The sequence below is a fragment of the Melanerpes formicivorus genome, unplaced genomic scaffold, assembly GCF_026170545.1.
Source record: "Melanerpes formicivorus ecotype bairdi unplaced genomic scaffold, bMelFor1.0.p_v2 SCAF_68, whole genome shotgun sequence".
Lineage (NCBI taxonomy): Eukaryota > Metazoa > Chordata > Aves > Piciformes > Picidae > Melanerpes > Melanerpes formicivorus.
In genome coordinates, this window is record NW_027142420.1 from 3,625,990 (window position 1) to 3,647,795 (window position 21,806).

General features: G+C 48.9%; 1 protein-coding gene across 1 annotated transcript in view; it reads left to right on the plus strand.

The window, feature by feature from the left end:
- The window catches only part of AQR (aquarius intron-binding spliceosomal factor), a 68,492-nt gene that overhangs the window by 24,171 nt on the left and 22,515 nt on the right, over positions 1-21,806 (plus strand). Inside the window, 12 exon segments of the mRNA XM_068162929.1 lie at positions 1,190-1,292; positions 2,824-2,944; positions 4,040-4,181; positions 5,148-5,326; positions 6,454-6,621; positions 7,675-7,844; positions 8,771-9,012; positions 10,223-10,369; positions 13,164-13,233; positions 15,487-15,597; positions 17,925-18,034; positions 20,967-21,102. Coding sequence (XP_068019030.1) covers positions 1,190-1,292; positions 2,824-2,944; positions 4,040-4,181; positions 5,148-5,326; positions 6,454-6,621; positions 7,675-7,844; positions 8,771-9,012; positions 10,223-10,369; positions 13,164-13,233; positions 15,487-15,597; positions 17,925-18,034; positions 20,967-21,102 — 1,699 coding nt within the window.

Genomic DNA, 21,806 nt, shown 5'->3' on the forward strand with positions numbered 1-21,806 from the left:
AGTAGAAGAAAATTATCTTTATTTTCCTTTCTTTTTTCCTGGTGAATGCAAGAATGTACTAATTGCCTGTGAAACAACTGCTGAAACTATTGGTAGCAGTAGCTAACTTCCTGTAGTTAGCCTCTAACTATTTGAATACTGATTTTTCTACTCTGTTCTGTACAACAGCTGCAACAGAAACCATACAAGGCATGGAACTGTGTTTACTCTACTGTGATTAAATGGGCACCAGGCTGTGTTTTGACAAAGACAGTGTTTGCTCTGTTGTTTGGTTCTGTTTTCAGGCACCTCTCTTGAAACAGTAAAGAAATTGCTCCCATCTTGATAGATAGAATAGAATAGAATAGAATAGACCAGACCAGGTTGGAAGAGACCTTCAAGATCATCGTGTCCAACCTATCATCCAACACCACCCAGCCAACTAAACCATGCAACCAAGCACCTTGCTCTGTTTCTTGTTGATGAAGGGTTCCTCTTACACCCCTGGCTGAGTACTCTTCACCCCTGGAAGTGCTCTAGAGCACTTTGTACCAGCTCCAGAAGCAGCTGTTACAAATATCTCAGCACTTCACTCGAAACACTGATCTGGAATTGTTTATTTGTGATGAAATTCATAGAATGGTTTGGGTTGGAAGGGACCTTAAAGATCATCTAGTTCCAACCCCCTGCCATGGGCAGGGACACCTGCCAGTAGCCCAGGTTGCTCAAGGTCTCATCCAGCCTGGCCTTCAACACCTCTAGGGAGGGGACATCCATGACCTCCCCTGGGCAACCTGTGCCAGTGTCTCAGCACTTTTCACTGTACAGAACTTCTTCCTAACCTCCATTCTGAATCTACCCTGCTCAGGCTTAAAATGCATAGCTGGAACTTATTACTTTTTTAAGCAGAAGTGTGGTGTCTGAAGAGGGTAGGTTTAGGCCAGATACAAGGAAGAAGTTTTGTAGAACGAGGGTTGGGAAGCACTGGAGAAATCTGCCCAGAGAGGCAGGAGAAGCCCCATCCCTGGAAGCATTCAAGGTCAGGTTGGATGAGGCTCAGAGCAACCTGATCTAGTTAAAGATGTCCCTGCTCACTGTGGTGGGGCGGGGGGGGGGGTTTGAAATAGATGACCTTTAAAGGTCCTTTCCAACCTAAAGCGTTCAGTGATTCTCTGCGGCTTCGGTGTGACTTTTATCTTCTGCTTTGCAGTTCGGACACTCTCCACCGGGTGGCGTCTTACCTGTGCCTGCTGCCGGCCCTGGCGGAGGGGGAGAGCTCCAGCTATGAAAAGGACTTTCTGCTGGAGCTGCTGGTAAAAACATCATTCGACTGCTTTGCCTCTTTTTCTTCTGCAAACTCAAGACATAGCTAAATCCAGCTACTGGGCTGTGGCAGTGCAGCCGTTCAGGACCTTTTGTTGGGGCACCTGGGAAGCAAAGCAGTATTGTAGCAGTAAATGGCACACTGAGCTGGCTTTTATAGCCAGCTAAATTAACATTATAAACAGATAAACATTATAAACAGGTAAATCAAGTGTTTGAAAGTGTTCATTTCCAAATGTGATTGCCCCAAACCGCTATTTGTGTCTTTGGTGTTGGTGACAAGTGACAGGACCAGAGGAAATGGTTCCAAGCTGCACCAGGGGAGGTTCAGGCTGGATGTTAGGAAATGCTTCTTCACTGAAAGGGTTCTCAAATGTTGGAATGGTCTGCTCAGGGCAATGGTGGAGCCACCATCCCTGGGCGGGGGGGTGTTCCAGCAGCCTGTGGACCTGCTGCCTAGGGACGTGGTTTAGTGTTGAGCATTCAGTGCTGGGTCAGAGGTTGGGCTGGATGATCTTGGAGGTCTCTTCCAACCAGATGTATACACTCACAGAATCACAGAATCAATAAGGTTGGAAAAGACCTCAGAGAACATCAAGTCCAACCTGTCACCCAATGCCTCATGACTACTAAACCATGGCACCAAGTGCCATGTCCAGTCCTTTTTTGAACACCCCCAGGGATAGTATCACAGAATCACCAAGGTTAGAAGAGATCTCTAAGATCATTGAGTCCAACCTGTCGCCACAGACCTCATGACTAGACCATGGCACCAAGTGCCACATCCAGTCCTCTCTTGAACACCTCCAGGGATGGTGACTCCACCACCTCCCTGGGCAGCACATTCCAGTGGCTAACAACTCTCTCAGTGAAGAACTTTCTCCTCACCTCCAGCTTAAACTTCCCCTGGCACAGCTTGAGACTGTGTCCTCTTGTTCTGGTGCTGGTTGCCTGGGAGAAGAGACCAACCCCCATCTGGCTACAACCTCCCTTCAGGGAGTTGTAGAGAGCAAGAAGGTCTCCCCTGAGCCTCCTCTTCTCCAGGCTAAGCAACCCCAGCTCCCTCAGCGTCTCCTCACAGGGCTGTGCTCCAGACCCCTCCCCAGCTTTGCTGCCCTTCTCTGGACACCTTCAAGAGTCCTAATGTCCTTCTTAAACTGAGGGGCCCAGAACTGGACACAGTAAATGTTATTAGAAGACATAAAGTCATTTACATTGGAAAAGACCTTCAAGATCTTCCAACTGTTAACCCTGCTCTACCTAAAGTCCACTGCTAAGTCACATCCCCAAGCACCACATCTCCACAGCTTTTAAACCCCTGCAGGGATGAGGACTCCACCGTCTCCCTGAGCAACGCCTGACAAACCTTTTCAGTGAATAATTTTTGCCTGCTGTCCACTCTGAGCCTTCCCTGGTGCAGCTTGAGGCCATTTCAACTCCTCTTGTCACTTGTTAGCAGGGAGTCAATTCTGTGCTAGGCCTTTGTGACTCATGGGGATGTGAACTGCCCTCTTCCTGTAGGTATCTCGTCACGAGCGGCGGATATCTCAGATTCAGCAGCTCAACCAGATGCCTCTTTACCCCACAGAGAAGATCATTTGGGATGAAAATATTGTACCAACTGAGTACTACTCTGGAGAAGGTATGGCTAGTAACTCAGTGAGTGCTGAACAGGGCAATAAATGCTGCCACACACCTCCCCCCCCTCAGTTCTGATGTCTTATATTCATTGTGCCTTCAGAACTTGTTACAGTACAGGATCTTAGGATGGATTGGGTAGGAAGGGACCTCCAAAGTTCATCTAGTCCAAACCCCCTGCAGTCAGCAGGGACATCCTCCACTAGATCAGGTTGCTCAGAGCCTTGTCAAGCCTGACCTTGAATATCTCCAGGGATGGGGCCTCACCTACCTCTCTGGGCAACCTGGTCCAGTCATCCACCACCCTCATGGTGCAGAATTTGTTCCTAGCATCCCATTTAAATCTTTTCTCTAGTTTGAAGCCACTTTGCCTCGTCCTATCACTGCAGGCCTTTGTAAACAGTCTCTCTCCATCCTTCTTGTAGACCCCCTTCAGGTACTGGAAGGCTGCTATTGGGTCTCCCTGCAACCTTCTCCAGGCTGAACAACTCCAGCTCCCTCAGCCTGTACTTGTAGCAGAGGTGCTCCAACTCCCTGATGATTCCAAGTGATTTCTTCCTAGTACGCCAACTCTTCTCTCATTTCAAACCATTTTCCCTGTACCTGTCACTGCAGGCCTTTGCAAACAGTCCCTCTGCAGCCATGTAGCCCCATTCAGGTACTGGAGGGTCACTATTAGGTCTCCCTGGAGCCTTTCCTTCTCCATTCTGAACAAGCCCAGCTCCCTCAGCCTGTCCTCACAGCAGAGGTGTCCCTGCCCCCTGGAGCAGTATTGCTTGCCCTACATTTGATCATTGTCAAATCAGTTTTGGTGTATTCTGAATGCAGGGAAGAATTCAGTCTCTGAATAGTTTGCTGCAGTGCTGTCAGGATGAAAATGCCTTCCATCTTGCGCAGGTTCATGTAGCAAAAGCCCCAAAGCTGTGGTTTTAGTGGCATGCAAAGGGTAGTTGTTAGGCTCTCCCGTGATAAAAGCTACTGGCAGCTCTAGAGCACAGTGTGAGTGCATGTGTGAATCCAATGCATGGAACATGTTCCTTCCCCTTCTTTGTGCTGGTTTACCAAATCCCTCTTTTCCTTTCCATCTCTCCTTCCTTAGGCTGCCTTGCACTTCCCAAGCTGAATCTGCAGTTTCTGACTCTTCATGACTACCTGCTGAGGAACTTCAACCTTTTCCGACTGGAGTCTACGTACGAGATCCGGCAGGACATCGAAGACAGCGTCAGCAGGATGAAGCCATGGTAACTAGTGATCACTGATGCAGACACTGAGTGCCACTTCAGCTCTAAGCCCGTGGCAACCTCATGAGGCTCAACAAGACCAAGTGCAAGGTCCTGCAGCTGGGTCAGGGCAATCCCAGGCACTGATATAGGCTGGGCAGGGACTGGCTTGAAAGCAGCCCTGAAGAAAAGGGCTTGAGGGTGCTGCTGGATGAGAAGCTCAACATGAGCCAGCAGTGAGCACCTGCAGCCCAGAAAGCTAACCAGAGCCTGGGCTGCAGCAAGAGCAGCAGAACCAGCAGGTTGAGGGAGGTGATTCTCCCCCTCTACTCCACTCTGCTGAGACCCCACCTGGAGCACTGTGTCCAGTTCTGGAGCCCCTAGTACAGGAAGGATCTGGAGGTGCTGGAAGGTGTCCAGAGAAGGACCACGAGGATGAGCAGAGGGCTGGAGCTGCTCTGCTGTGAGGACAGACTGAGGGAGTTGGGACTGTTCAGTGTGGAGAAGAGAAGACTCTGAGGAGACCTTCTTGTAGCATTCCAGTATCTGAAGGGGGCTCCAGGAAAGCTGGGGAGGGACTTTTGAGGGTGTCAGGGAGTGATAGGACTGGGGGGAATGGAATAAAAATGGAAATGGGTAGATTCAGATTGGATGTTAGGAAGAAGTTGTTCCCCATGAGGGTGGTGAGAGCCTGGCACAGGTTGCCCAGGGAGGTGGTGGAAGCCTCCTGCCTGGAGGTTTTTAAGGCCAGGCTGGATGTGGCTCTGGGCAACCTCATCTAGTGTGAGGTGTTCCTGGCCATGGCAGGGGGGCCTTGGGACTGGATGATCTAGAGTTCTGAACTGCAGAATGATGTGAGTCTACTTCAGAAACATGCAAAATTAAGAGCTCTGCTTTTGCCTTAGAGCTGACTGTGAGGCTAATCGTTTTGAGAACTAAATCTGTTACAACTAACAAAGCTTTCCTGCTTTGGCACTTTCCTTTCAGGTTATCAGAATATGGAGGTGTAGTCTTTGGTGGATGGGCTCGGATGGCACAACCCATTGTGTCCTTCACAGTGGTGGAGGTGGCAAAGCCCAACATTGGTGAAAACTGGCCTATGAGAGTACGAGCAGATGTCACCATTAACCTGAACGTCCGAGACAACATCAAGGATGAATGGGAAGGTATTTACATTCACTGAAGGAAGGAGCTCAGAACAGATCCTTCTCAAAATACACTTTGATGTAACCTCACTTGAAAGAAAAGCATCTTTTATCTAAGATAACAGATCTGTGAAGTTTAATACACTGGTTAGAAGTCGCTCACACAAATGCCAGATCCATGAAGTTTGTTTCCACAGAGTTGTCAGAGTTGCAAGGGACCTCAAGGATCACAGAATCAGTCAGGGTTGGAAGGGACCACAAGGATCATCTAGTTCCAACCCCCCTGCCATGGGCAGGGACACCTCACACTACAGCAGGTTGCCCAGAGCCACGTCCAGGCTGGCCTTAAAAAAATCCAGGGCTGGGGCTTCTACCACCTCCCTGGGCAACCTGTGCCAGTGTCTCACTGCCCTCATTGGAGAGAATTTCTGTCTAACAGCTAAAGAGACTGAATGAGGCACTTAGTGCCCTGGCTTAGTTGATTAAATAGAATAGAATAGAATTAACCAGGTTGGAAAAGGCCTTCAAGATCATCAACTCCAACCTATCTGATTAGGTGGTGTTGGATGATAGGTTGGACACGATGATCTTGAAGGTCTCTTCCAACCTGGTCCATTCTATTCTATTCTATTCTATTCTATTCTATTCTATTCTATTCTATTCTATTCTATTCTATTCTATTCTATTCTATTCTATTCTATTCTATTCTATTCTGTTCTATTCTATTCTATTCTATTCTATCACCCAACACCATCTAATCAAATAAACCATGGCACCAAGTGCCTCATCCAGGCTCTTTTTAATGTTCTCCAGTGATGGTGACTCCACCACCTCCCTGAGCAGCCCATTCCAATGGCCAATCTCTCTTTCTGGGAAGAACTTCTTCCTCACCTCCAGCCTAAACCTCCCCTGACACAGCTGGAGACTGTGTCCTCTTGTTCTGGTGCTGGCTGCCTGGGAGAACCACCAACAGAACAAGAGGGTTGGACTTGATGGTCTTGGAGGTCTCTTCCAACCTGGTCGATTCTGTGATTCTATGCTTCACACAAGTGGGGGCTGTATTTAGAAGGAGGTTTTGTGTCTGTGTATTAAGGGCCAGAGAAGGAAAGGGTGTTTGAGCCTGAGTGAGTGTTCCCCTTTGGCCCCAGGGCTGCGTAAGCACGACGTCTGCTTCCTGATCAGCGTGCGGCCCACCCAGCCCTACGGCACCAAGTTCGACCGGCGCCGCCCCTTCGTGGAGCAGACCGGCCTGGCCTACGTCCGGGGCTGCGAAATCCAGGGCATGCTGGACGAGAAAGGCCGTGTCATTGAGGAAGGTATGGAGACACCAACACCTGGGGGAGGGGGGTGTTGAGATTCCCTCCCCACCCCCTCATCATTGACGTAGTATCAGTCAGGGTTGGAAGGGACCACAAGGATCATCTAGTTCCAACCCCCCTGCCATGGGGGCAGGGACAGTATCACAGTATAACTTAGGTTGGAAAGGACCTCGAGGATCATCGAGTCCAACCTATCAACACAGACCCCATGACTAGACCATGGCACCAAGTGCCACATCCAATCTCCTCTTGAACGCCTCCAGGGATGATGACTCCACCACCTCCCTGGGCAGCACATCCCAATGACGAGTGACTCTCGGTGAAGAACTTTCTCCTCACCTCCAGCCTAAACCTCCCCTGGCACAGCTTGAGACTGTGTCCTCTTGTTCTGGTGCTGGTTGCCTGGGAGAAGAGTCCAACCCCCACCTGGCTACAACCTCCCTTCAGGTAGTTGTAGAGAGCAAGAAGGTCTCCCCTGAGCCTCCTCTTCTCCAGGCTAAGCAACCCCAGCTCCTTAGTTTACCAAACTTAACTTTATGTTGGTAATCAGACCAGTGGGGTGGATTATTTAGACCTTATCCTCCACCTTATTTAGACCCTTTGCATCCAGTGGTGATTTATTTGCATTCTCCTGCTTTCTGTTCAAGATCTGTGGAGAATTTTCTAGGCATAGCCTAAAACTTGTTGGAAAGGTCTTTGACATTATTTGTTCTTTTATTCCCTCATCTTTTTTTTTGCTGTGGTTTGGTTTATGTTTGCTGTTAACAGCCTAATTGCTGAGTCAGTGTTCAGTAACTTCATTGCCTACTTGACAAAATGAAGCCATCCCATAAGCAGCCTGAGAAAGGTTCACTAAGGGTGCTCTGGTGACATTTGATGTTATGAGACCAATGAAAGAAATCAGGCATGTTTTGAGTTAAGCAATAAAGTAGCTTGTGTTCTAAAGCTGACATTAGATCTGGCATGAAAACAATCAGGCATCACTTCCTTGCCTGACAGCCTGCTTTTAGCACTGCTCAGGTTCTGATCTTGCTGTTTCATTACGAGCAGGACCTGAGCCCAAACCAAGGCTTAAAGGGGACTGCAGGACGTACAGAGTGTTTCTGGACCCAAACCAGTACCAACAAGACATGACCAATACAATCCAAAATGGAGCAGAAGATGTTTATGAGACCTTTAATATAATAATGAGAAGAAAACCCAAAGAAAACAACTTCAAGGTGTGTTGCTTTCTCGTTGACCCTCAGGAGGAGAGTTTGTCTGACTGTGGCAGCAGTACTGAGACTTGGTTCATTTTAGATGCATGTAGTCAGGCTTTTTAGGTGGTACTGGATCACTTCAGAAAGGTAGGGCATGTCAGCTGGCACTATATTCCCCCTCTTCTTGCTGTGAGGGTGCATGGTTTTGTACACCTGAAAATCTTTCTTCTGTGCATACTCAGCTTCTCTGCTGTTAGGTCATTTAGACCTGGGAGTCCTAGAGTCCTAGAATGGCTTGGGTTGGAAGGGACCTCAGAGATCATCTACTCCAACTTCCCTGCCATAGGCAGGGACACCTCTCAGCTAGACTTGCCTTGCATTCCAACCTGGCCTTGAACACCCCCAGGGAGGAGGCATCCACAGCATCCCTGGGCAGCCTGTTCTGTAGTCTCACCACCCTCATACTGAAGAACTTTTTCCTAAGATCCAGTGTAACCCTGCTCTCCCTCAGCTTCAAACCCTTCCCCCTTGTCCTATTGCTAGGCACCCTGATGAGAAGTTCCTCTCCAGCATTCCTGTGGGATCCTTTCAGGTATTGGATGGTAGCTCTGAGGTTCCCCCCAGTCTTCTCTTCTTCTGGCTGATCATCCTGAGCCTCTCTCAGCCTGTCCTAGTAGCAGAGGTGTTCTAACCCCTGGGTCATATTCATGGCCCTCTGGACCCACTCCATCAGGTCCTTCCAGTGTTGAGTGCTTCAGAGCTGGCTGCAGTACTCCAGCTGAGGTCTCAGGAGATGCAGTGTATGTATATGGGCTCAATCTAAAGTCACACCTGTCAGTTAAGGGCTGCTCTATGCTGGTGCCTTAGGAGAGGCTTGAGTAGTGTATGGTATGTCATGGAAAAGTCTCTCTCTCCACTCATGTCTTTTCCACTTCTGTGATTTGCAGGCTGTTCTGGAGACAATTAGGAATTTGATGAACACAGACTGTGTGGTTCCTGACTGGCTGCATGACATCATTCTGGGATATGGAGACCCAAGCAGTGCACACTACTCAAAAATGCCAAACCAGATTGCATCTCTGGATTTTAATGACACTTTCCTGTCTATTGATCACTTAAGAGCCAGCTTTCCTGGGTACAATATTAAAGTGACTGTTGACAATCCAGTTCTGCAAGTGCCCCCCTTCAGGTGAGCTCAGAATTTCAAGTACTCATGCTCTGGCATTCTTGCTCAAGTACATTGGCAGGAGGAGTAGAGTTCATTGTTTGAAGAGAGGAGCTCTTAAGATGTTAATATGTGAAGATTTAGGTACTTACATAGCAGTTAACTGTACTACAGTTAGGCCTGTGCAAAAATGCATCACAGCATTGCTTGTCTTAATGATGACAGTAAAAATGTCTTATCATAGAGTTGTTAGGGTTGGAAGGGACCTCAAGGATCAGCCAGTTTCAGCCCCCCTGCCATGGGCAGGGACACCTCACACTACAGCAGGTTGCTCACAGCCACATCCAGCCTGGCTGCAAAAACTTCCAGGGATGAGGCTTCCACCACCTCCCTGGGCAACCTGTGCCAGTCTCTCACCACCCTCATGGGGAAGAACTTCTTCCTAACATCCAATCTGAATCTACCCATTTCTAGTTTTTCTCCATTCCTCCCAGTCCTATCACTCCCTGACACCCTCAGAAGTCCCTCCCCAGCTTCCCTGTAGCACCCTTCAGATACTGGAAGGCCACAATTAGGTCTTCTTGGAGCCTTCTCTTCTCCAGACTGAACAGCCCCAACTCCCTCAGTCTGTCCTCATAGCAGAGGATCTCCAGCCCTCTGCTCATCCTCATGGCCCTTCTCTGGACACCTTCCAGCACCTCCAGATCCTTCCTGTAATAGAGGCTCCAGAACTGGACACAGTACTCCAGGTGGGGTCTCACCAGATGGGAGGAGAGGGGGAGAATCCCCTCCCTGGCCCTGCTGGCTCTGCTTCTCTTGATGCAGCCCAGGCTCTGGTTGGCTTTCTGGACTGCAAGTGCTCACTGCTGGCTCCTGTTGAGCTTCTCATCCCCCAGCACCCCCAGGTCCTTTTCTTCAGGTCTGCTCTCAAGCCAGTCCCTGCCCAGCCTATATCAGTGCTTGGGATTGCCCCAACCCAGCTGCAGGACCTTGCACTTGGTCTTTTTGAACCTCATGAGGCTGTCATGGGCTCACCTCTCCAGCCTGTTGAGGTCACTCTGGATGGCCTCCCTTCCCTCCAGCCTGTCTGCTGCACCACACAGCTTGGTGTCATCAGCAAACCTGCTGGGGGTGCACTCATGACTTCAAAGGGTGCACTCAAAGTCTTCTTGCAGAAGACAATCTGGTGTCACAGGGAATCTGTTCAAGTCTAATCTTAAACTATGTGTTGCAGGATAACTTTCCCAATCAAGGGAGGTAAAGGAAAGAAACGAAAAGAAGAGGATGGGAATGAAGAGAAAGCTGAGGAAGTGAAGACACTGATTGTGGAGCCTCATGTCATTCCAAACAGGGGACCATACCCATACAACCAACCAAAACGGTAGGGGAGAGTTGGAGAGTTGAGCACTTCTTTCCAAGTGTCACCAGCTGCAGAGCAGCTCATTTGCAGAAACACTTCAAAAGTAACATTGGTGAATCTAAGTGAATGGTCACTGTGATTTGACAAGAAGAAGAGTTGGATCTGGAGCTGGTTTGGGTTCTATTTAAATCAAACTATTCTGTTAGCCACTCTGCTAAATGAAGGTCCCTTAAAGAACCGTGAGCAGTGCTGCTTTATAGGCTGCACTGGATTGAAAGAGATCTCTAGAGGTCACCTAGTCCAAATCCCCTGCAGTAAGCAGGGACATCCCCAGCTAGATAGATCAGGTTTCTCAAAGCCCCATCCAGCCTGACCTTGAATATCTCCAGGAATGGGGCCTCCACCAAATCCCTGGGCAGCCTGTTCCAATGTTCCACTACTCTCATAGTAAAGAGCTTCTTAAACCCACCTATGCTGTCAAACAGAGTAACAAAACAACCCTTCCAATTGTTTTTATCATAGTAGTATCACAGTATCAGTCAGGGTTGGAAGGGACCACAAGGATCAGCTAGTTCCAACCCCCTGCCATGGGCAGGGACACCCCACACTAGATCAGCCTGGCCACAGCCTCATCCAGCCTGGCCTTAAACACCTCCAGGGACGGGGCCTCAACCACCTCCCTGGACAACCCATTCCAGGGCTTCACCACTCTCATGGTGAAGAACCTCCTCCTCACCTCCAGCCTGAATCTCTCCACCTCCAGCTTCATTCCATTCCCCCTAGTCCTATCACTACCTGAGATCCTGAGCAGTCCCTCCCCAGCCTTCCTGTAGGCCCCTTCAGATCCTGGAAGGCCACAATTAGGTCACCTCGGAGCCTTTTCTTCTGCAGACTGAACAGCCCCAACTCCTTCAGTCTGTCCTCATAGGAGAGATGCTCCAGCCCTCTGCTCATCCTTGTGGCCCTTCTCTGGACACCTTCCAGCACCTCCAGATCCCTCTTGTAATAATAGGGGCTCCAGAACTGGAGGCAGTACTCCAGGTGGGGTCTCACCAGAGCTGAGTAGACTGGTGTGAAAGCAGCCCACCAGGAGCAGGGCTTCACCGTGCCAGCTTTTGAATAGTAAAGCACACCTCCATGGCTTCATCAAAGGAAGCTTCAAGCCCATGGCAGGGGGTTGGAACTGGCTGATCCTTGAGGTCCCTTCCAACCCTAACAATTCTGTGATTCAAGCTGGCTTACAATTGGCTGCAAACTGGCAGGGCCTGCTGCCTGTGAAGTTTGTCACTAAGCAGTGGTGGTCTGAAGGCTTTAATACTGTAAGCAGGATAAAATTTACTGAAAATCAAACAAAACACAGGACTTAACTACAAATTGAGCACTGACAAAATAATCTGAGAACAGCTACAGTATGTAGCTTTAACCAGACTAAGCTTCAGGTTGATGATTTATCATTAAAGTGAAACAAATAAATCTCTAGGGCTGTATCCAAATCTCTCTTTAAAGCCTTGAAGGAAATGAGTATTACAAGGGAAGGAAGACAACAGCTATGAAATGTTTGTTAATCCAATTTAAGACTGGGTCTGTAGCAGGTGTGGAGAGGGATCAGAGGAGATCTGGAGCCTTCATGACACTTCAGTGCTGTAGTAAGGAGAACCCCACAAGACCCCACAAAATCACTCCTTCCCAGGGGCAGCACCACTCACTGCACCCCCATGACCTCAAAACCTTGCAGGATTCTGTCATGGCTTGGAAAATTAGGAGGATGATACCTAAATAATTGTCCAGCAGTCTCAACAAATAATAACCAAAGCCTTTGTCATGCAGCCAGTGGGATTCACTGTCTTGCTTAGAAATGGCAAGGTGGTCATGTGTATGAAGAAGGTAGCTGTAATGTTGGCTTAATATATATTGAGATTCAACACATCCAAGTGCCAGGTTCTGCACACTGTCCACGACAACCCCAGGCAGTGCTACAGGCTGGGGTCAGAGTGGCTGAGAGCAGCCAGGCAGAGAGGGACCTGGGGGTACTGGTTGATAGCAGGCTGAACATGAGCCTGCAGTGTGCCCAGGTGGCCAAGAAGGCCAATGGCATCCTGGCCTGCATCAGGAATAGTGTGGCCAGCAGGGGTAGGGAAGTCATTGTGCCCTGTGCTCAGCGCTGCTTAGGCCACACCTTGAGTCCTGTGTCCAGTTCTGGGCTCAGTTTAGGAAGGATGTTGACTTGCTGGAAGGTGTCCAGAGAAGGGCAACAAAGCTGGGGAGGGGTCTGGAGCACAGCCCTGTGAGGAGAGGCTGAGGGAGCTGAGGTTGCTTAGCCTGGAGAAGAGGAGGCTCAGGGGAGACCACCTTGCTGTCTACAACTCCCTGAAGGGAGGTTGTAGCCAGATGGGGCTTGGTCTCTTCTCCCAGGCAAGCAGCACCAGAACAAGAGGACACAGTCTCAAGCTGTGCCAGGGGAGGGTTAGGCTGGATGTTAGGAAGAAATTCTTCCCAGCAAGAGAGATTGGCCATTGGAATGGGCTGCCCAGGGAGGTGGTGGAGTCCCCATCACTGGAGGTGTTTGGGAGGAGATGGATGAGGCACTTGGTGCTGTGGTTTAGTTGATTAGATGGTGTTGGGGGATAGGTTGGACTTGGTGATCTCAAAGGTCTCTTCCAACCTGGTTAATTCTATTCTATAGAAATGTTTGCAAGCCTTCAGTTCTGGAGAGAGGTGTGACCACTTAATGGAAATCAAACTCATTAAAACCATTGCATTTATCAACATTTTTGGGGCAAAATGTCCATTCTCTGATCTTGTTTTGCTTTCCCAGCAACACCATTCCCTTTACCCACACTCAGATCGAAGCCATCCGTGCAGGAATGCAGCCTGGACTAACCATGGTAAGATTATCTTTAAGGACATTTTACTCTCTTTTGATTTATGGTTTTTTTTTTGCTTCAGGTGTGCTTTGTAAAATACCAGGAATGTTCATTTCTGTAGCCTTGCTAAGTTCACTGCTAATAACAGTCCTCACTAGCAGTATAGACGGGGGGAGGAGGTGTTAGAAAGCAGCCCTGTGGAAAAGGATTTGGGGGTGCTGATGGATGAGAAGCTGGAGATGAGCACAGGCAGGGTGAGCTTGCAGCACAGAAGGCAAATCACATCCTGGGCTGCATCAAAAGAAGCATTGCCACCAGATCCAGAGAGGTGATTCCACCACTTTGCTCTGGTGAGACCTCACCTGGAGTACTGTGTACAGGTCTGGAGCCTTCAATATAGGAAGGACATGGAGCTGATAGAGAGGGTCCAGAGGAGAGTTATGAAAATGATCAGGGGGTTGGAACACCTCTGCTACAAGGACAGGCTGAGGAGCTGGGGGTGTTCATCCTGGAGAAGAGGAGGCTCCAGGGAGACCTAATAGCAGCCTGCCAGTACCTGAAGGGGACCTGCAGGAAGAATGGAGAGGGGCTGTTCACAAAGGCCTGCAGTTACAGGGTGAGGGGCAGTGGCCTCAAACTAGAGAAGAGCAGATTTAGACTGGACATCAGGAGGAAGTTCTTCACTGTGAGGGTGGTGGAACACTGGAACAGGTTGCCCAGGGAGGTGGTTGAGGCCTCTTCCCTGGAGACATTCAAGGTGAGACTCAGTGAGGCCCTGGGCAGCCTGATCTAGGTGGGGATGTCCCTGCTGACTGCAGGGAGGTCAGACTGGATGACCTGGGGAGGTCCCTTCCAGCCAGGACCATTCTCTGACTGTAATAGTTTTAAAATCTGAAAAACTAAGATACAAAGGTTCATCATCCTTCTGTCCACCTTTGCAGAGTCACACCAAAACACATACTTGACCTCTGTGTAACTGCATTCTGTGTTCCAGTGGCTGAAGTTTTCCACAACAGCTGAACTTAATTTTTCCAGTGCTTGAATTGCTAGTTCTAGAATGTAAAGCTTCTGCCACTTTGACTTGCTTGGGTTTGTGGTGTGTGCATTTTGATTGTGCCACTTTACTCACATGCTGGATTACCACATGCCTTTGAGGCAGGAATCTGCCTAGCTAATCTTCTAGGATAGATTGTATCTGTTCTTGGAAGTTCACAGAAGCTGGGCAGTAATTCCTAGATTGCATCACTCCTCTCAGGCAGGAGTCTGCTATAGAATAGAGTAGGATAGGATAGGATAGGACAGGACAGGACAGGACAGGGTAGAACAGAATAGGGTAGAATAGGGTAGAATAGAATAGGGTAGAATAGAATAGAATAGAATAGAATAGAATAGAATAGAATAGAATAGAATAGAATAGAATAGAATAGAATAGAATAGAATAGAATAGAATAGAATAGTGTCAATAGAAATAGAATAGAATAGACCAGGTTGAAAAGACCTCAGAGATCATCAAGTCCAACCCCTCACCCAACACCATCTAATCTAAGCCATGGCACCAAGCACCCCATCCAGGCTCTTCCTAAACCCCTCCAGTGATGGAGACTCCACCACCCCCCAGGGCAGCACATCCCAATGGCCAATCTCTCTTGCTGGGAAGAATTTCTTCCTCACATCCAGCCTAACCCTCCCCTGGCACAACTTGAAACTGTGTCCTCTTGTTCTGGTGCTGGTTGCCTGGGAGAAGAGACCAACCCCCACCTGGCTACAACCTCCCTTCAGGGAGTTCTAGAGAGCAAGAAGGTCTCCCCTGAGCCTCCTCTTCTGCAGGCTAAGCAACCCCAGCTCCCTCAGCCTCTCCTCCCAGGGCTGTGCTCCAGACCCCTCCCCAGCCTTGTTGCCCTTCTCTGGACACCTTCCAGCATCTCAATATCTCTCCTAAACTGAGGAACCCAGAGCTTGACACAGGACTCGAGGTGTGGCCTAACCAGTGCTGAGCACAGGGCAGAATGACTTCCCTGCTCCTGCTGGCCACACTATTCCTGATGCAAGCCAGGATGCCATTAGCATTGGGCTAAGTCTTTCCTGGTGTATCTATGGCTTCTTGAAGTTTACAGAAGCCAGCAAGCAACTGTGCATCAGACCGAAGATTGGGTTTTTAATTGTTGTTCATGCATGATGTCAGTGGCTTGTGAGTCTGTTCTGTTGCTTTCCCTGCTGGTTCTATTTCTGTGCTGTGCAATATTCTGATCAATTGTTTGTTGCTTTTGTTTTTAGGTGGTGGGGCCACCTGGAACTGGAAAAACTGATGTGGCAGTCCAGATAATATCCAATCTCTATCATAACTTCCCAGAACAACGAACTCTTATCGTGACCCACTCGAATCAGGTAAAGTGTCAGCACTCTGGCATTTTCACAGTATCACAGCAGCATCACAGTATCACTGAGGTTGGAAGAGACCTTGAGGATCATTGAGTCCAACCTGTCACCACAGACCCCATGACTAGACCATGGCACCAAGTGCCACATCCAATCCCCTCTTGAACACCTCCAGGGACGGTGACTCCACCACCTCCCTGGGCAGCACACTCCAATGATGAATGACTCTCTTGGTGAAGAACTTTCTCCCCACCTCCAGCCTAAACCTCCCCTGGCACAGCTTGAGACTGTGTCCTCTTGTTCTGGTGCTGGTTGCCTGGGAGAAGAGACCAACCCCTTCCCGGCTACAATCACCTTTCAGGTAGTTGTAGAGGGCAATGAGGTCATCCCTGAGCCTCCTCTTCTCCAGGCTGAACAACCCCAGCTCCCTCAGCCTCTCCTCACAGGGCTTGTGTTCAAGGCCTCTCCCCAGCCTTGTTGCCCTTCTCTGGACACATTCAAGCAGCTCAACATTTTCCCTAAACTGAGGGGCCCAGAACTGGACACAGGACTCAAGGTGTGGCCTAACCAATGCAGAGTCCAGGGGCAGAATTACTTCCCTGCTCCTGCTGGCTACACCATTCCTAATGCAGGCCAGGATGCCATTGGCCCTCTTGGCCACCTGGGCACACTGCTGGCTCAGTGTGGCTATCATTGAAATCAAGAGGAGCAGCAGCTATTGAGATGAGGAGGTTTGGGATTGCAGTTGTCTTCCTTGGGCACTGCTTGCTCTGTGCTTCATGCTTCTAAGGAAGGTCCTGTTCAGCAGAATGGTTGCTTCATATTCATACGAGAGGGAATCTCTTATATGTTTTTTTGTCATGTTATAATGATAAAAGTCTTAAATGTTACCCCAAAGCTGCAGCTGATGTGGAAGCATTTGTTTAGAAACCAGGTTAATCTGAGAGCACTGGAACAGGCTGCCCAGAGAGGTTGTGGAGTTTCCTTCTCTGGAGATTTTCAAGATGTGTTCCTTTGCAACCTGTGTTAGATTCTGTGTCCTGCTCTGGCAGGGGGGTTGAACTTGATGATCTTTGGAAGTCCCTTCCAACCCCTAACATCCTGTGAGCCTGTGATCAAGCACTTAAACTGTAGGTAGAAGAATGATTCTTCATTTTGGTGAGGAGTTGCAAGCTGGAATAATGTAGGCCAGTTCAAAATGGGTTGTAGGAGAGTAACATTAGTTAAGTTGAGAGTACAGGTTCACTGAGAACTTGTTCACTGGGGAGGCCTTATTGCCATCTACAACTACCTGAAGGGAGGCTGTAGCCAGGTGGGGGTTGCTCTCCTCTCCCAGGCAACCAGAACGAGAACAAGAGGACACAGTCTCAAGCTGTGCCAGGGGAGGTTTAGGCTGGAGGTGAAGAAGAAATTCTTCCCAGCAAGAGAGATTGGCCATTGGGATGTGCTGCTCAGGGAGGTGGTGGAGTCACCATCACTGGAGGTGTTTAGGAAGAGCCTGGATGAGGCACTTGGTGCCATGGTTCAGTTGATGAGATGGTGTTGGGTGATAGGTTGTACTTGATGATCTCTGAGGTCTTTTCCAACCTGGTTAATTCTGTATTCTGTCAAAGGAAGGAGCAAGTTGTGAGCAGGTAGGAGGCTTTGCTCAAGACAAGATTTACATGGGAACAGGAACTTGAAATTGTACTTGGGGAAATAAATCTTATCTGAGCAGGGTTCATTCCCTGTGCCTTGACCCTGTGCTTGCATGACTTTCCAGCTGACTTGGAATGCAAGTGGAGCTTGCTCATGATTATTCTTAGTTTCATAACTTGGTGGTCCAGTCTTTACAAACTTACTGCTTTGAATTGTACCTAACTGGCCAATCAATATTAAAGCTGTGAGAGAACTGTGAAGAGTCTAAAGCAAGAGATGTGACACCCCTGGATGCTTGGCTCAGCAGAATGTGGAACAGAGTCACCCACAGGCCGTCCCAGATCACACTCTTCTAAGGTGAAGTTAAATGGTTTCAAATTGTCCCCCCACACAAATCAGTGTAACTCTCAGGGCAATTTTATAAACTGGCTTCATCAGCTAGGTGGTAGAGTCAGACTTTTAACTTGTACAATCAAACTGTTGCATCAGGTTTGCAAGCAGAAGGGATTTAGTGGGCTGCTCTCCCTGCTGTCAGGAGCTCCGGTTTCACTATTCACTTCACGTTTGCTTTGGCTTTCCATTTATACCAAAAGGGGCAGAATTTCCCAGCTTCCTTACCAGTAGTTTCTCCAGTTTCCCCTGCCAGAGGCTGTGAACTTCTAAAAACTCCTTTTTGTCCTGTCCTTGTCAATCTGTAGGCCTTGAACCAGCTGTTTGAAAAAATCATGGCTCTGGACATTGATGAGCGCCACCTCCTGCGTCTGGGTCATGGCGAGGAGGAGTTGGAGACAGAGAAAGATTTCAGCAGGTGAGGAAGGAGCTGCTAATGATCAGCTGTAGCAAAATGTGGTTCATCCATTCTGCCTCCCATGTAAAGGAGCAAGGAGCAGTGCTTGAGAGGGGTTTGTTCTTTCCCATGTTGTTGAGTGCAGAGCACACTTCCAGGGGTGAGTAATTTTCAGTCTTAGCAGAGAAACTCTGGAGAATCCTGAGACAGAATCAGGCAGTTGCTTGTTCACAGCTTGAATAAAAGTAGTTAATCTTATTCTGGGCCCATCTACACTTCAGTGGGTTAATCAGTTTGGGGAGAGAAGGTAGAATGATGCAGGCAATCTTGTGCACCCACAGCGTGTCAGCTTCTGTTGGCCTGCTGAATGTGGCGTTGAGAAATGCAAACAGGAAATCAAACTTCCTGCTTTGAAGTGTTTCAGAGCACTCCTTAACCAGAAGGTTTCTTATTTTATGGGTAAAGAGCACATTCTGAAGAACACAAACCTAAGGAAAGCTGTCAGCTCTGCATCACTGCAGAGGCTTCAGAACCTGCTGGTGTAGCTCTTTGTTTGTTTGTAACGTTAGTTACAAACGTCAGCAGGATCACACACGGCCAGCAGAGAAAGCAGGGCTAGAGTGGTCATGCACTGGAAATAACTGTCTGGAAACTGGATCATTACAGCAATACTTTGACTTCATAAAGTGTAGGAAAAATTATATATAGTTACCAGAAACTAGCCATTGCCACATGCAAGTGCCAGGTGCTGCACACTGGCCACAACAACCCCATGTAGAGCTACAGGCTGGGGAGAGAGTGGCTGGAGAGCGGCCAGGTAGAAAGGGAGCTGGGGGTACTGGTTGGTAGCAGGCTGAACATCGGCCAGCAGTGTGCCCAGGCAGCCAAGAAGGCCCATGGCATCCTGGCCAGTAACAGGAATAGTGTGGCCAGCAGGAGCAGGGAAGTCATTCTGCCCTAGGTTGGAGAGGAGCTGATTAAAGTGGTCCTGACTTGAGCACAGAGGGAATCACAGCAGAAGAGATGTTTTTTGTAGCAGTAAATTATGAGATAAAAGAGAACAGATGCCTTGAATTGTGAGAAAGCAGAGGACACTGGCAATGGGAGGAAGAAAGAAGCCCAGACAAAGTGGGTGTAGAAGTATGAGGGCATTGGAAATGTGAGGGGAAAAGAAGCCCAAACAAAGTGGTTGTAGAAGTATGAGGGCATTGGAAGTGTGAGGAAGAAAGAATCCCAAACAAAGTGGTTGCAGTCCCTTGCAATGACAGTGGATTAGTTTTGTGGAAGAAGAAAAAGGCTGTTGAGTGTTCCAAGGAGCCTAACTGTCATTGTTGCTGAGGATCTGGTTTTGTCCAGTTGTGAACAATACCACATTCAGTTGTGTCTTCATAAATTCTGATCTCCAGCTGCTCTCCCTCTTACCAGGAGTCCAGCAGAACCCATTGTGGTTGCCATGGGTTGGGTTGTGGTTCTTTTCTGTGCTGACAATGCATGTTCTAAAAAGCTAGGTGTAATAAGACCTTGAGAGTTGGCCTTCATTCACCTCTGAGCTTCTAACTGCATATGCATTTGAAAAACAAGGTGGCCTGTCCACTTCTTTAACTCCATCCATTTATCTCACTTTCTCACCTGTGTGTTTTCTTCTCTAGAGAATGTGATTTGTTGATTATTTTTTGTTGTTGTTCTTGCACTGCTTCTGAGAGGAGGGGTGTGCAGGCAAGGAGGAAACTGATTTCTAAAGGCAAACATAATGGGCTGGAATTGCCTAAGAGGAGGAAGAATGAAAGGAGTAGGTTACAAACTAATCATAAAAGTCATAAGGACAGGCAGCTGTGAGTGCAGGACCTCCTGTGTGTGGATGCAGAGCTGTCTGTTACAGTGGGCTAAGCACTGCAAGACATTTTGTGTGTTGCCAAAGTCAGTCTTAAGGTAGAGACTTCAGGTATAGGCTCTGTTTATGATCATGGTGGTAAGACCTCACCTGGAGTACTGCCTCCAGCTCTGGAGACCTCAACACATAGTATCATAGTATCAGCCAGAGGTGGAAGGGACCACAAGGATCATCTAGTTCCAACCCCCTGCCATGGGCAGAGACACCCCACACTAGATCAGCCTGGCCAGAGCCTCAGCCAGCCTGGGCTTAAACACCTCCAGGGACAGAGCCCCAACCACCTCCCTGGACAACCCATTCCAGGGCTTCACCACTCTCATGGGGAAGAACCTCCTCCTCACCTCCAGCCTGAATCTCCCCACCTCCAGCTTCATTCCATTCCCCCTAGTCCTATCACTTCCTGAGATCCTGAGCAGTCCCTCCCCAGCCTTCTTGTAGCCCCCTTCAGATCCTGGAAGGCCACAATGAGGTCACCTGGGAGCCTTCTCTTCTCCAGACTGAACAGTCCCAACTCCTTCAGTCTTCAGTGATATTCAAGGTCAGGCTGGACAAGGCTCTGAGCAACCTGTTGTAGTGGAAGATGTCCCTGCTGAGTGCAGGGGTGTTGAGCTGGATGAGCTTTGGAGGTCCTTTCCATCCCAGACCATTCTATGGCTGTCCATAGGCTTGTATAACTTGTTCATGTTTGTGTGCTCCAAAGGGGACCACAGCTCCCAAAGAGTATCTTGGAGGTAATGCTTTCCTGCTTGACAGGTACCTCAGGAGGCTGTTGTACTAACAAAGTCTCTGTTGAAGTGATAGGATTAGAGGAGCCTTTTCACAGTAATGGCTCTTGCATGGCTTTCTAAATTGTTGGGGTGCAAGTGACAGGAATAGAGGCCAGGGAGCAAATTCTTGTGCTGTAGGAACTGTAGTGGTCATGGAGGGGTTACTGGGGTGGGGTAGGCTGTGTTGATTTGTTTAAATTCTTTTTTCTCTAATGCTCTGTCAGTGTGGCACTTAGACAAAAGCAGTTTTCCTACATTTAAATGCCCATGATGCTCTATGTAATCAATTTTGCAGGTATGGAAGAGTTAATTACGTGCTGGCTCGAAGACTCGAACTCCTCCGAGAGGTGGGGCGGTTGCAAGAGAGCCTTGGAGTCCCAGGAGATGTTTCTTACACTTGTGAAACAGCTGGCCACTTTTTCCTCTACCAAGTAAGGACTGAAATCCTCCTACAGAGACTCTGTGACCTCAGTGTGTTATGAAACATTTGGTGCAAATTGGAGGGAATTTGTCAGAACAGAGGCTAACAAAGCTTCATTCGGTGGTTCAGAACCCAGTGCCAGCTCAAGCTGTAATTGCAGCACTGCAGGGATCAGTGCTGGGCCCCATCCCATTCCATGTCTGCATTGATGATCTGGACAAGGGGATTGAGTCCATCATTAGAGAGTTTGCAGGCAACACCAAGTTGGGGGCAGGTGTTGATCTGTTAGAGGGTAGCAGAGCTCTGCAGAGGGACCTTGCCAGGCTGGGCAGATGGGCAGAGTCCAACAGGATGGCATTTAACAAGTCCAAGTGGCAGGTGCTGCACTTTGGTCACAACAACCCCATGCAGTGCTACAGGCTGGGGACAGAGTGGCTGGAGAGCAGCCAGGCAGAAAGGGACCTGGGGGTACTGCTTGATAGTAGGGTGAACATGAGCCAGCAGTGTGCCCAGGTGGCCAGGAAGGCCAATGGCATCCTGGCCTGGATCAGGAACAGTGTGGCCAGCAGGAGCAGGGAAGTCATTCTGCCCCTGTACCCAGCACTGGGCAGGCCACACTTCGAGTCCTGTGTCCAGTTCTGGGCTCCTCAATTTAAGAAGGACATTGAGACACTTGAACATGTCCAGAGAAGGGCAGCAAGGCTGGGGAGGGGT